The sequence below is a fragment of the Vespa mandarinia genome, chromosome 25, assembly GCF_050613455.1.
Source record: "Vespa mandarinia isolate Hongniang chromosome 25, ASM5061345v1, whole genome shotgun sequence".
NCBI classification, from domain to species: Eukaryota; Metazoa; Arthropoda; class Insecta; order Hymenoptera; family Vespidae; genus Vespa; species Vespa mandarinia.
In genome coordinates, this window is record NC_140834.1 from 2,293,759 (window position 1) to 2,309,320 (window position 15,562).

The following is a 15,562-nucleotide window of genomic DNA, read 5'->3' on the forward strand; positions in this document are numbered from 1 at the left end:
TCGTTGATGGAAACAGTTAGAAACGAGTTCTTTCCCAATATTTTTTTCGTCAACTTGAAATTAACTATTCAACCAACCCCTATACGCGTATATCAACTTTTTAAACAAAGTTTACCAGGGAGGACGCTCGAACGTTTTGCCGTCAGTCTGTCGCAAACCTTCGAAGTGATAAAATGGAAAAAGATAGCATAGAAGTAAGATCAAGAGCATGATTTGCTTTTCTCTTATTTTGTGTTTCCTCTATTTTTTTTTTTTTCTAATTGCAGAACGACTTTTGTCCCGAATATAAAGTGTCGTTGATATCCTAAGTGTAGTGATCGGAAATAATTTTCCATCGATCAAAGTGTGTCACGTTTATATCATTTGAAAGTTATTTTTGTGCTATTTTATTTGGAAGTTAATAATTTTTTCTTATATATATTTTCGTCATGCAATTTCATTTATAACCGTGCAGATATTATTGACTTTTCTATATACTTCGCAGACAATTCTGTGACGTTTCAGTTGATTTTTTTTTTTCAAGTCTACAATCATAGTCTTCATGTCGTCTGTTCTTGATGCTTGATTTTTTTCTTTTAAACTAAATAAATTTTTCTATCAATTTATGCTCGTGAATATAGTTGAAAATGTGAACCAATGTGATTTAATAATTATATTGATTTCATTCGTTGAACGATCATCGTTATAAATTTTTAACGGACAATATACCGGGTGTTCGAAACAAAAAATCTTTATCTCACATACGCGGCGTTTTTGAAAACAGTTGGTCTAGCAAGTATTATTTGATTGCAAAATTTGAAATATTATTTTACTTATTGTTATTATTATTAAGTGGAAAGATTCAATGATATCTTAAAGTTAACTTTCTTGTTCGGTAAAGAAAATATTAAAAAAATTTTTTGTTTTTTTTTTTTTTAACAAAGATTATTTCCATTATAAAAAAACGTAAGCTCGTATTTAAAAAAGTTGAAGTTAAGCTTGAATGGACTTCAAGATCGTTTAATAAAAAGAAAAGGAAATGCAATAATATGTCGTGTTTATTATCAGATAAATTTTATGTGAATTATTTTTATCAAATATGTCGTGTTAACGAAATAAAAAATTAGTAACCCTTTATTTAGGTATCCATTATAAAATAATAAAAAATACATTAATATGATGATAAAGCTGTGCACATATATGAATATAAATTAATATATATAATTTTCTTTTCGTAATATATAAATATTATTATTAAATATTTACATGATAAAATATTAATATTTAATATTAAAATAAATCTAGAATATTAATATTTAATAATAATACGACCATTAATTGAATGATTCTAATTAAATACATAAGAATTTAAGTATATATAATAACAAAAGAATATACAGATATATCTATCCATTTTTTTTTTTTTTTGTAATTTCATTGTAATAAAAAAAATTATGGTGAATACGATCACGTTAAAATTATCAGAAATTAAAATCGGTATACATATAAATATGCATATATATAATAATAATCTGTGTATGTACATATATTATTATATTAATCATAAACGTAAAAATATATAGATTATACATATATACATTAAAATATCAACTAACTAATATATAATCATATTCTTTAATAAAATGTAATACATATATATAGATACATAAATAACTAATTATTCTAAAATCAATCTAGAATATTAATCAATTGAATATTTCTAATATAGGAACAAGGAATTGCCAATGTCAGAAGATCATTTATTTGGAACTCAAGGTTATTAAAATGCATGGGAATTTGGCCATTGCAGAACTACGTTCCGGTATTTCTCTTCTTCTTCATATATCTTTCTCTTCATTGTTGTCTAACACTCGCAGAACTATGGTGGGCACCAAAAACCGTGGAGAACGTCGTAACAAACATAGCAGAAAATATTGTTTTAACAATGACACTTACGAAAATTACAATTGCCAGAATGAACAGAGAAGCATTGCGTAAATTATTTATAGAACTCGAGGAATATTCAGTGACTGAGAAATATGAAACTAAAGAGGAGAAATTGACATTCGTGAATTATACTAAATTACCTCCATATTTTATTATAATAATTGGATCTTCAATGACAGTGGCCGAAGTATTGTATTATTTGGCTCGAGTTATTGAAGGAATTCAATTCGGTAATTTATAAATTTTGTTTCTTTTTTATGTGTGCCATTTTATTTTATATATTTTCTATTCAATCATTAATGGCTTTATCACGAACTGTTGTCCGAAGATTATAATTTTTATTTAATTACTTATTTATTCTTTATTTAATAGATATAGTCTCGCACACGAAGACATATTCATACACAAATACACGAGCATGCAATAATCGATAATCATTTCCAATATTTTTTATAAGTAAATTAATTTTATCCTCCTAACGTTCAAAAGTATACATACGTCATTGCATGTTGTTTCATTTACGATTGGACGTAACGACTAGAAATTAAAAGAATACAAAATTAATGATCTCTATGGTTAAGTTCTGAAGTTCAATAAATGCCAATTCAATATGAAAGAAAATTAGCAAGCAAGAAATTGCGTATCATTATTGACCAGTCAACGAGAAGATCAATTTCTTAGCATAATCGTTATCGTCGATGAGAAATGAGTTCTATACAGCTACATGACACATACCAATCAATGACTTTCTACGAATCAATCAGCTGTATTCACACCAAATCCAGATCTGATACTTGAAAACGGTGCTATCGTGCGTTTGATGATACCGCACCGGCATAATTCATTTTGATTTGCCACAACCAATTGCTGTTAATGATTATTGTCCACAATTGAATTGATTGGATAAATAATTGTCGAAACAATGGCTTGCACTGGTTAATAACATACGCGTTATATCGCAACTTGCTAACGGCAAAATCAGTCGATCTACCCAAAAGAACGATAAACCAACATTGCTAGAAAGTTTTACTGAGTTCATCGTATTCATTTCATATTACTATATCGGATTATTATTTTTTTAGATTTATGGAGCATTACATAAACTATAAAATATCTCGAAATGTCGGTGATTTTCAAGTTCACATCGAATCATATTTTTCATCACTGCGTGCACATTTTTTACGGAAGATTCCGTATTTAATGGTATCCGTCAGATTAATGGTATCCCGTAATATTACACGTATCGGACATTTAAGCCGATATGAATATTTGGAATATTTGTATTAATCATCTAATCGAATGTTTTAATTCATGTCATCCTTTCGTAATTCTTTTTCTTAAGAAAATTATTTTGTTCCTTTTTCTCTGTTTCTACGTTTCAGCAAAGCAAAACAATTCGATGGGTTATAAGTTACCGTACAAAACATTAGCAATCATGGAATTAAGGGACAGCAGAATTTACACTATGATTTGTGCCTACCAAATAATATTTGTACCGTCTATCGTATTAGGTTACGTAGGATTCGACTGCATGTTCGTCAATTTGTCCATTCAAGTAATTACACAATTCTCTACATTGTCCTATAAGGTGAAAGCAGTATTAGATAATTCTAAAAATCATCGCGAGGGTATGAAGAGACTTGTACAGCGACATTATCGACTGATAAGGTGAAAAATAATACGTAAAATTATACGAAAACTCTTCATATATTTGCATGTGTATATATATATATATATAAATGTCTATATACATAAACCATGTTAAAATATTCTATTTTGAAATTTATTAAATAATTCTTTTACTTAATTTACACAGACACACATACGTGTATACATATGCACGTTATTGCGTTTTCTAACACATTTAATAAAAACACATTTACTGGATTATCTATTATGTGTTATTTGGTTAATAAACAAGTTCTTTTACGGGTGTCACGCTTTAACAATTTAGTTCTTTCGTCAATTATTTATTATTTGGATATTTTTTTATTTTTTATTACCTATTCAATAATTCATTCATTATATTTAATTTGTTATTTTGATATTTCCTCATTATTTTGTATTTTTTATTATCTATTAACTTCAATCATCTCCATATTGTTGAATATATGAAAAATAAAAAAAATATTTCCATTTAAATAAAATTGATTTGATTTTTTCCTTATTTTATTTCAATAATGGAAATACAAGCAATAATAATGAACACTGTCGTAATAATTTATATATACTTGAAATATTTTTCTATTCTAGTCTTATATCTACATGAAATATAATATTTCAGATTGACGGAAAGATTGGAGGATAACTTTAATTTACCGATTATGCAGCAAATGTTGGGTACCACAGTTCATATCTGTATTTCCGGTTACTTCGTACTGACGGTAAAAATCCATGCGAATATTTTCATTTTGTTTCATTTCAACGAAGTACATAACCTCGTAGCATAAAGAAACAAACATTTTTTGCCATCTCCATCACTTTTCATTTATTTGTTCACTAATATATATAATTTAGTAAAATAAACTTTCTTTTACTTGATAGGATTTACTTTAAAGATTAAATTAATAATTTATTTTCGTAAAAAACATAAAGAATGGCGGAGATACGAAATTCGTATAGATACAGGAAACAATTTGTTATTTACGATATTTTCCATGAGTATTCACTAAAAAGAATGGAAAGAATTTATTCATAAATAATTCTTAAAATATAAAAGTAAAAAAGTACTTATTCAGCCGAATTTTTGAAATTCTACATTTATAAAAATTGGCGAACATTTTAATTTATCTCTTACATTTTCATGAGAAAAATTAGACTTTCTTTTTGTTCCAAAAAAAGAAGCATTCCGCAAAAAAGTCAAGCTTTCAGAAAGGCTTAAATGAAATACACATAATAATGGAAATTTTTGAAGCCTCTCATTTCAATATTTTTTAAAGAAATTTCTAATATAACACATTTCAAAACATTTGAAGATCCCCATTACGAGCAGCTAACATGTATTTTTGAAGATTCGCATTGAATCATCGAATTCAAAACCTCGTAATAAACTTTCAATTGTCGAATGAAAATTTAATTGTTATTAATATTCGTTTTTATGAAATTAGGAAGCTATTTTTGCCGTGTTTGTTGATCACGTTCGGCCACATTTTTGCAAAAATTATCTTCTAGCATGGCAAACTGATAAACAAGCGGACCAATTTCCATACCTAACGATTCTATTAATTTGAAAATGAATGACATTTCTTGATTTAAGAGACAAGGAGCGATGTTCAATGAATTTTCTGTCATCGCGGATCCGATGATGATAGTTTGACCTGGCAAAGTCTCGATACAAAATGATTAAAACTTTCATTCGTATTTTCCATAAATCCGTAAAGTCAATGTAGCAACGAAGTATCCTTACTTTAATCTTCATTAATATCCTTTAATTTCTTCAAAATATTTTTCTGTAAACCTTTTATATTCATGGTCAAAAATGTCTAATTCAATCTTTAGCATTTGCTTGTTACCAACTTCGCCATTATCCTGGATCGTGTAAACAATAATGATATTCATTTGTAAATCTGTAATGGTGAAATATTGATCGATTTAGTTGTTTTTTCATCGAATTCTATTTTCACGACGTAACACTTGTAAATTTATTGTTAATGAATTTTACACGCTGTTTTGCACATCCTGTTTGATGCAATTGTTATCAATTTTTGTTGTACAACTAACAAACTGTACATATACGCTTGTACAAACAAGTTTTCGAGAATTGCAATAAAATGAAAAACATTGAATACTCGAACGAAATTGTATGTAAATGATACTTTTGTTCGATTTGTGAACATTATACGAGACAATTACGTTATAATCACTATAACTCCGCCATTTTTTAAAGATACCCTTCATAATGGTCTACATTCAGGAAATGTAAAAAACAAATTGATTTCTTTTTTAATCCAATGTACGTCATCAATTTATATGATAACACTTAATCGATACACTTCATTTTTTTCACTTTTAGGGAAAAGATACGAACGACAGTATAAAATCATTTCTGTTCGTTGTATACGTCTTTGCCGTGGTATGCACTCTTTTTATTTACTGTTTCATCGGCGAGTGTTTTATTCAAGAAGTATATAAAATATCAATTATTTCTTCTAAAATTAAAGTATCAATTACTTCATTAATATCATTTGTTTTATTGAATTAGAGTTATAATTTTGGTGATGCCATTTATAATTACGACTGGTATAACTTACCGGTAACAGAATCGAAATTTTTTCTTATTTGTATGACACGTACGAAGAAGCCGCAATTTTTAACATCCGGCAAATTTGCAGTCTTGTCCTTGTCCATTTTCACAGGCGTAAGTATACTATGATTGATTTTTTCTATTTTCAAGTAATGTTGCTTGCTGTAACAAAACAATTGTTTCTTACGTTATAAGAATTATTTATTTCTTTAATACTTGCAGATCCTCAAAACTTCAATGGGATATTTATCGGTACTGCGTACATTTTTGTGAACAGAACTAATATGAAATGTATTACGTACTAGGAAATATCATTTTTTTTTTCTTAAGTCGTATTTCCTCGTAGGAAGACAAATTGTTTGTGTATACATCGTTGAATTGTATCAACGTTAATTATTAGTATCAAAGAAAATATTAATACAATTTTAAGACTGTCGATGAAAACACTTAGTTTCATTTTTTGGCAAGAAAATATGTATTAAAAACACCAGTTTTCCCATAATTTAAAATGTATGACCAATTATTCCTGTTTCTTTTGCTTTCCATACTCATATGGGAGAAAGTAATAATAATATTAATAGGAAAAACAAATTTATTAGAAAATTTGAAATAAATATGTATGTATATGTATAATTGAAAAAAGTATGTTACATAAGAGAATATATGTCTGTTAAAAGAAAAATTATCGTTATTATTCATACAATTATCCGAGCATAATTAATCCATTTTTTCAAAGTTAAAAATATGCATGAGCCCAATTTGTTTTTCTTTTTAGTTATTTTTGTTTTTTAATATATTACGTAATCGTGCAACAACAAAATTATTATTGACATAAATGTTCTTTTCTCCTTATTAACATGAAAACCAAACGAGCTTTGTGATATTATGTATATATTATCTATATTTATCGAGATATTCAAGTTTTATGCATTTATTGGAAGGAATCTGTTTAAAATTATTATAGAAATATTAATTGCATTTCAATAATCAATATACAAAATCGATTATTGTACGATCTCGTTCGATTAACTGATTATAAAAATGATAAGCGTTCATCTCACTAATGACAAAATTAATAATATATTTTGATTATTTCAACATCAAAATATGCAAACATTTACATCACGTTTTGAATTTAATAAAAATTGAATAAACTAATAAATAGTGATCATCAACGAAGTATAATATTTCGTCACAAAAGTGAAAGAAAAAGTGAAGATAAACATAAATCTGAAAAAGAAAATATTAACGACAACATTTCCATGTCGATATATGAATTAATAGAAATCATCGTATCAAATATAATAAATAAAATCTATTAATGGTATATAAGGAAAAAAAAATAGAAATTTATAGAAATCAAGTGATAAATATAAAGAACGTAATTTGTGTGAGAAAAAAATGAAAATAAAATTTAGAGAAATGTAGAGATTAATCGATTGCACATAAAAATTAATAATCTCAAAATAAACGAAAAGAAGTTTTGTGTAAAATTGATAATTAAAAATAAAAGAATAAGTTTCCTTTTCTATTCGGAAATCATGTACTTTCTTAAATGCTGTATTCGTCACTCCCCTAACACGATAACCGCTAAACTAAAAAAAACAACGGTAAGGACTACTTACGAATAAATGTTTCCGTGAAGGAAAAATATTTTGCCCTTAAACTACCACCATTAATTCTGTCACAACCAATGTCGTTCCTTCGTCGTATTATGCCCAACTGAAAGCATAAAAAAAAAAAACACGAAAATTACGATCGAACGAAAAGTTTTACAGACTGAAAACATTTTCATATTGCCGATAAACCGAAATACTTCGAACTATAACCGCACGAAGAAAGGAAATTATACTGTAGGGAGAGATGCTACTTTTCTTCTTCATATCCATGACCACCCTCTTTTAAAAAAAAAAAAAAAAAAAAGAGGGAGAAGAAAAAGTAAAAGAAAAAAAATGATAAGGAAAAAAAATTTCAATGAGAGGTAAATGCAATGAAGTTATAGCAACTTTTACATGGGGGTTGTGAAACAATGGGATGTCCTACGCAGTGAACCGAAGTGGTGAGAGCACATTTTTTACGTATACTCCCCTGCCACGACATCAACGACCTACGGTAATCGATGAATTACGAAGTAACAGTTTAACTCGTTGATGGAAACAGTTAGAGACGAGTTCTTCCCCAATATTTTTTTCGTCAACTTGAAATTAACTATTCAACCAACCCCTATACGCGTATACCAACTTTTTAAACAAAGTTTACCAGGGAGGACGCTCGAACGTTTTGCCGTCAGTCTGTCGCAAACCTTCGAAGAGATAAAATGGAAAAAGATAGCATGGAAGTAAGATCAAGAGGATGGTTTGCTTTTCTCTTATTTTGTGTTTCCTCTATTTTTTTTTTTTTTTTCTAATTGCAGAACGACTTTCGTCCCGAATATAAAGTGTCGTTGATATCCTAAGTGTAGTGATGGGAAATAATTTTTCGTTGATCAAAGTGTGTCACGTTTATTTCAATTGAAAATTATTTTTGTGCAATTTTATTTGGAAGTTAATAATTTTTTCTTATATATATTTTTGTTGTCATGCAATTTCATTTATAACCGTGCAGATATTATTGACTTTTCCTTATACTTCGCAGACAATTCTGTGACGTTACAGTTGATTTTTTTTTTTCAAGTCTACAATCATAGCTTCATGTTGTCTGTTTTTAATGCTTGATTTTTTTCTTATAAACTAAATAAATTTTTCTATCAATTTATGCTCGTGAATATAGTTGAAAATGTGAACCAATGTGATTTAATAATTATATTGATTTCATTCGTTGAACGATCATCGTTATAAATTTTTAACGGACAATATACCGGGTGTTCGAAACAACAAAATCTTTATCTCGGATACGGAGCATTTTTGAAAAACGTTGTTCTAGCAAGTATTATTTGATTGCTAAAGTAGAAATATTATTTTATTTATTATTATTATTATTAAGTGGAAATATTCAATGATATCTTAAAGTTAACTTTCTTGTTCGATAAAGAAAATACTGAAAAAATTTTTTTTTCTTCTTTATTTAACAAAGATTGTTTCCATTATAAAAAAACGTAATAGAAAATTCCCGTATTTAGAAAAGTTGAAGTTAAGCTTGAATGGCCTTCAAGATCGTTTAATAAATAGAAAAGGGAATGCAATAATATGTCGTGTTTATTATCAGATAAATTTTATGTGAATTATTTTTATCAAATATGTCGTGTTAACGAAATAAAAAATTAGTAGCGCTTTATTTCTGTACCTATTATAAAGTAATAAAAAATAAATTAATATAATGATAAAGTTGTGCACATATATGAATATAAATTAATATATATAATTTTCTTTTCGTAATATATAAATATTATTACTACATATTTACATGATAAAACATTAATATTTAATAATAATAACATTAATCAAATATTTCAAATAAAATACATAATTAAATAGACTTAAATATAATAGATAATAGAATAAATAGACATCTATATATCTTTTTTTGAATGATTTAATTATAATAAAAAATTGAAGTAAATATAATATTATAAGAAATTTAAATCGATATAAACATAAATACGTTCATCTATATATTATTAATCTATATATGCACATTTATCATTACATTAATTATGAATATATAAATATATAATTTATACGTATATATATATATACACATATCGTAATATATACACATATACATGTATATATCATATCATAAATAGCAATATATTAATATAACACGATTATAATATATATATATTAACTATAATACAATGTATTTAGATGCATAATTGAATAATTAATCTATAACTAATCTATCAAATTAATTCACTGAATGTTTTTAAAATAGGAATTAGGAATTGCCAACATCCGAAGATCATTCATTTGGAGCTCAAAGTTCTTAAAATGCATAGGAATTTGGCCACTGAAGAACTACGTTCCGATATTTCTCTTCTTTTTCACATATCTTACCATTCATTGTTCTTTAGCAATCGCTCAATTATTTTGGGCTCCTAAAACTTTGGAGAATATAGTATCGAACGTAGCAGAAAATATTGCCTCGACAATGACACTTACGAAAATTACAATCACCAGAATGAACAGAGAAGCATTACGTAAATTATTCACAGAACTCGAGGAGTATTCACTGACTGAAAAATACGAAACTGAAGAGGAAAAACTGACATTCGTGAATTATTCTAAATTACCTCCATATTTTATTATAATAATTACCTCTTCGATGACAGTGGCCGAATTATTGTATTATATGAATCGAGTTACCGAAGGAATTCAAATTGGTAATACATAATATATGTCTCCTTTCTTTTTTTCTATGTGACAATATACTTTACATATTTTCTATTAATTTCATTATGCTATTAAGTGTAATCCGACCATTATATTTTTTATGTATTTATTTATTTACTTACTATTGAATTAGTAAATGTACTCACACATATAAACAAATAATCGTGTACACACGTGCTACCATGCAATAATCGCTAATTCTTCTAAATATTTTTATTAAGTAAATTAATTCCGATCTGCCGACGTTAAAAAAGAATATATACGTCATAGCATGTTGTTTTATTTTCTTTTGATAATTAACGCAACAACTACCAAATAAAGCAACAATAAGTTTGTGACCTATATGGGTAAATAACGAAGCTCAATAAGCGCTAATGTTGGTAGAAACAATTTGATCTAATCATTATTTAGACTTGATCCAATAATGCTCAAAGTAAATGACCTGTGGTATTTGATAATGATGTATTGAAATCATTGTCAAATTGAGTCTGATCCATAAATGACAGTGCGAGAAACTTTTGATACATTTAGGATTACTTGGTCGACAGTAAAAAAACATCTTGATGAAATCGAAAATATATCTAATCGAGACATTTGTATTCCGTATCAATTTGTCGAATACGAACTAATATCAACGAGGAAGAATTTGCACATCTTTACTGACCAGATAACAAAGTGACACAATCCTAAGCTTAATTGTTACCACAAATGATTAATTGTTACCATAAATTGTTACTATAAATCCTATACAGCAACTTGAATTGACACCAATCAATAACTTCCTCCGGAACTAATCAGCTGTACTTACATATAATCTAGGTCTGATATTGAATATCGTGCGATTGATGGTATCCCACCGTCATAATTCATTTTGTATTACTATAACCAATTGTCAGTGGTATTCAATGTCCACAATTAGAATAGTTACATAATGAATTGCTGAAAAAACTGTCGGCATTAAAAATCAACAAAAAACGCGCAACATACTAATGAAAGAATCGGTCCATGAAAATAATGAACCAACTTAGCCAAGAAGTTTTAACAAATTTACTGTATTCATTCGATATAACGTCATTGGATTACTATTTGCTTTAAATCTGTGGAATATTTCATAAAAATTGTAATGACTCGAAATGCCAATAGCTTTCAAATTCATCTCGAATCATATTTCTCATCATGGTGTGGATATTTTTATGAAAGGTGACTTGAAAATTTACAGAAGAAATGACAAAGTCGCAACTGATTTGAAAAGAATTAAAAAAATAAATTGTATCCAAGTGTGTGTCTAACTTTAAATTAATTAATTAAATGCAAAATTACTTAAGGGTACTCTGTAATATTACATGATTGAAATATGGTTTACCATTGTGTCGGATATTAAGTTGATATGTATAATTGGAATATTTGTATTAATGAGCTAATCGAATGTATTTGTTCTTGTATCTTTTTGTAATAATTTTTCTTAAGGAAATTACTTTCGTTTCTTTTTCTCTGTTTCTATTTTTCAGCATGGCAAAACAATTCCATGAGTTATAAATTACCCTATAGAACATTAGAAATCATGGATTTAAAGGACAGCAGGATTTATGCTATGATGTGCGCTTATCAATTAATATTCGTACCATGTATCGTATTAGGTTACGTAGGATTCGATTGCATGTTCGTCAATTTATCCATTCAAGTAATTGCACAATTCTCCATATTATCCTGTAAAGTGAAATCAATATTAAATAATTCTAAAAATCATCATGAGGGTATGAGGAACATTGTACTACGACATTATCGATTGATAAGGTAAAATATGTTTATATAAAAATAATTGATGTGTGTGTGTGTGTGTGTGTGTGTGTAGGTATATTTATAACCAATGATAAATAATTTTATTTTGAAGTTTAATAATAAATTTCTTTACTTTATTTACGAACAGCCAAACACAAGTATATATTTATGCACATTATTACAGTTTGTAACACATTAGAAATTATCTCATTTTCTCGACTATTTATTAGTTGTTATTTTGTTAATAAATAATTTCTTTTAATGATGGGTCGCTGCAACAATTTAATTCTTTCATCATATATATTTCATTCTTTATTTATTATTTTATATTTGCTACTCAATTATTTAATCACTATATTTTAATCGTTAATTCAATAACTGTTCATTATTTTGTATTTATTATTATTTACTAATTTCAATCATCTTTACATCGTTGAATATATCAACAATTAAAAAAAAAATTTTCTTCTAAATAAAATCATATTGATTTCTTTCCAATTTTGTTTCAATAATGGAAATACAAACAATACTAATGAACTCTATCGTAATATTTTATTTTTTATATCTACATGAAATATAATATTTCAGATTGACGGAAAGATTGGAGGATAACTTTAATTTACCGATTATGCAGCAAATATTGGGTACCACCGTTCATATCTGTATTTCCGGTTACTTCGTACTGACGGTAAAAATCCATGCGAATATTTTCATTTTGTTTCATTTCAACGAAGTACATAACCTCGTAGCATAAAGAAACAAACATTTTTTGCCATCTCCATCGCTTTTCATTTATTTGTTCACTAATACATATAATTTAGTAAAATAAACTTTCTTTTACTTGATAGGATTTACTTTAAAGATTAAATTAATAATTTATTTTCGTAAAAAACATAAAGAATGGCGGAGATACGAAATTCGCATAGACACAGGAAACAATTTGTTATTTACGATAATTTCCATGAGTATTCATTAAAAAGAATGGAAAGAATTTATTCATAAATAATTCTTAAAATATAAAAGTAAAAAAGTACTTATACAGCCGAATTTTTGAAATTCTACGTTTATAAAAATTGGCGAACATTTTAATTTATCTCTTACATTTTCATGAGAAAAATTAGACTTTCTTTTTGTTCCAAAAAAAGAAGCATTCCGCAAAAAAGTCAAGCTTTCAGAAAGGCTTAAATGAAATGCACATAATAATGGAAATTTTTGAAGCCTCTCATTTCAGTATTTTTAAAGAAATTTCTAATATAACACATTTCAACACATTTAAAGTTCCCCATTACGAACAGCTAACATGTATTTTTGAAGATTCGCATTGAATCATCGAAATCAAAACCACGTAATAAACTTTCAATTATCGAATTAAAGTTTAGTTGTTATTAATATTCGTTTTTAATGAAATTAGCAAGTTACTTTTGCAGTGTTTGCTGATCAAGTTCGGCCACATTTGTGCAAAAATTATCTTCAAGCATGGCAAACTGATAAACAAGCAGATCAATTTCCATACCTAACGATTCTATTAATTTGAAAATGAATGACATTTCTTGATTTAAGAGACAAGGAGCGATGTTCAATGAATTTTCTGTCATCGCGGATCCGATGATAATAGTTTGACCTGGCAAAGTCTCGATACAAAATGATTAAAACTTTCATTCGTATTTTCCATAAATCCGTAAAGTCAATGTAGCAACGAAGTATCCTTACTTTAATCTTCATTAATATCCTTTAATTTCTTCACAATATTTTTCTGTAAACCTTTTATATTCATGGTCAAAAATGTCTAATTCAATCTTTAGCATTTGCTTGTTACCAACTTCGCCATTATCCTGGATCGTGTAAACAATAATGATATTCATTTGTAAATCTGTTATGGTGAAATATTGATCGATTTAGTTGTTTTTTCATCGAATTCTATTTTCACGACGTATCCCTTGTAAATTTATTGTTAATGAATTTTACATGCTGTTTTGTACATCCTGTGTGATGCAATTGTTATCAATTTTTGTTGTACAACTAACAAACTGTACATATACGCTTGTACAAAGAAATTGTCGGGAATTGCAATAAAATGAAAAACATTGAATATTCGAATGAAAATGTATGTAAATGATACTTTTGTTCGATTTGTGAACATTATACGAGACAATTACGTTATAATCACTATAACTCCGCCATTTTTTATAGATACCCTTCATAATGGTCTACATTCAGGAAATGTAAACAACAAATTGATTTCTTTTTTAATCCAATGTACGTCATCAATTTATATGATAACACTTAATCGATACACTTCATTTTTTTCACTTTTAGGGAAAGGATACGAATGACAGTATAAAATTGTTTCTGTTCGTTGTATACATCTTTGCCGTGGTATGCACTCTTTTTATTTACTGTTTCATCGGCGAGTGTTTTATTCAAGAAGTATATAAAATATCAATTATTTCTTCTAAAATTAAAGTATCAATTACTTCATTAATATCATTTGTTTTATTGAATTAGAGTTATAATTTTGGTGATGCCATTTATAATTACGACTGGTATAACTTACCGGTAACAGAATCGAAATTTTTTCTTATTTGTATGACACGTACGAAGAAGCCGCAATTTTTAACATCCGGCAAATTTGCGGTCTTGTCCTTGTCCATTTTCACGGACGTAAGTACACTATGATTGATTTTTTCTATTTTCAAGTAATGTTCCTTGCTTTAACAATACAATTGTTTCTTTCATTATTTATTTCTTTAATACTTGCAGATCCTCAAAACTTCAATGGGATATTTATCGGTACTGCGTACATTTTTGTGAATAGAACTAATATGAAATGTATTACGTACTAGAAAATATCTTTTTTTTTTTCTTAAGTCGTATTTCCTCGTAGGAAGACAAATTGTTTGTGTATACATCGTTGACTTGTTTCAACGTTAATTATTAGTGTCAAAGAAAATATTAATACAATTTTAAGACTGTCGATGAAAACACATAGTTTTCTTTTTTGACAAAAAAATTTTCTATTAAAAACACCAGTTGTCCCATATTTTAAAATGTATGGCCAATTATTTCTGATTCTTTTTTCTGATTTCTGATTGCTTTCCATACTTATATGGGAGAAAATAATAATAATATTAAAAGGAAAAACAAATTTATTAAAAAATTTGCAATAAATATGTATGTATATGTATAATTGAAAAAAGTATGTTACATAAGAGAATATATGTCTGTTAAAAGAAAAATTATCGTTATTATTCATACAATTATCCGAGCATAATTAATCCATTTT

General features: G+C 27.1%; 2 protein-coding genes and 1 long non-coding RNA gene across 9 annotated transcripts in view; 2 read left to right on the plus strand and 1 right to left on the minus strand.

The window, feature by feature from the left end:
* Positions 1-15,562, minus strand: part of LOC146872210 (uncharacterized) — a 36,876-nt gene that overhangs the window by 11,500 nt on the left and 9,814 nt on the right. For 2 of the 7 annotated variants that reach the window (XR_014983604.1, XR_014983602.1), the window contains exons 6-10: positions 14,834-14,988; positions 13,793-14,731; positions 12,123-12,207; positions 7,795-7,891; positions 6,177-6,331 (exon numbers count right to left, since the gene is read on the minus strand). This is a non-coding gene — a long non-coding RNA (uncharacterized LOC146872210). Of the gene's footprint in view, positions 1-6,176; positions 6,332-7,794; positions 7,892-12,122; positions 12,208-13,328; positions 14,732-14,833; positions 14,989-15,562 lie in introns of those variants that run through there. The other 5 variants (XR_014983607.1, XR_014983606.1, XR_014983603.1 and 2 more) reach the window with 3 other exon arrangements.
* LOC118450632 (odorant receptor 13a-like) lies at positions 133-6,688 on the plus strand. Its single transcript, XM_085664204.1, has 7 exons — positions 133-194; positions 1,709-2,156; positions 3,309-3,594; positions 4,211-4,310; positions 5,939-6,049; positions 6,128-6,283; positions 6,392-6,688. Exons 1-7 carry the CDS (start codon positions 174-176, stop codon positions 6,440-6,442), a joined length of 1,173 nt encoding a protein of 390 aa, XP_085520330.1. The 5' UTR covers positions 133-173; the 3' UTR covers positions 6,443-6,688.
* LOC118450630 (odorant receptor 13a-like) lies at positions 8,471-15,349 on the plus strand. Its single transcript, XM_085664206.1, has 7 exons — positions 8,471-8,507; positions 10,043-10,490; positions 12,009-12,294; positions 12,868-12,967; positions 14,596-14,706; positions 14,785-14,940; positions 15,040-15,349. The coding sequence occupies exons 1-7, from the start codon at positions 8,487-8,489 to the stop codon at positions 15,088-15,090; spliced, it is 1,173 nt and encodes a 390-aa protein (XP_085520332.1). The 5' UTR covers positions 8,471-8,486; the 3' UTR covers positions 15,091-15,349.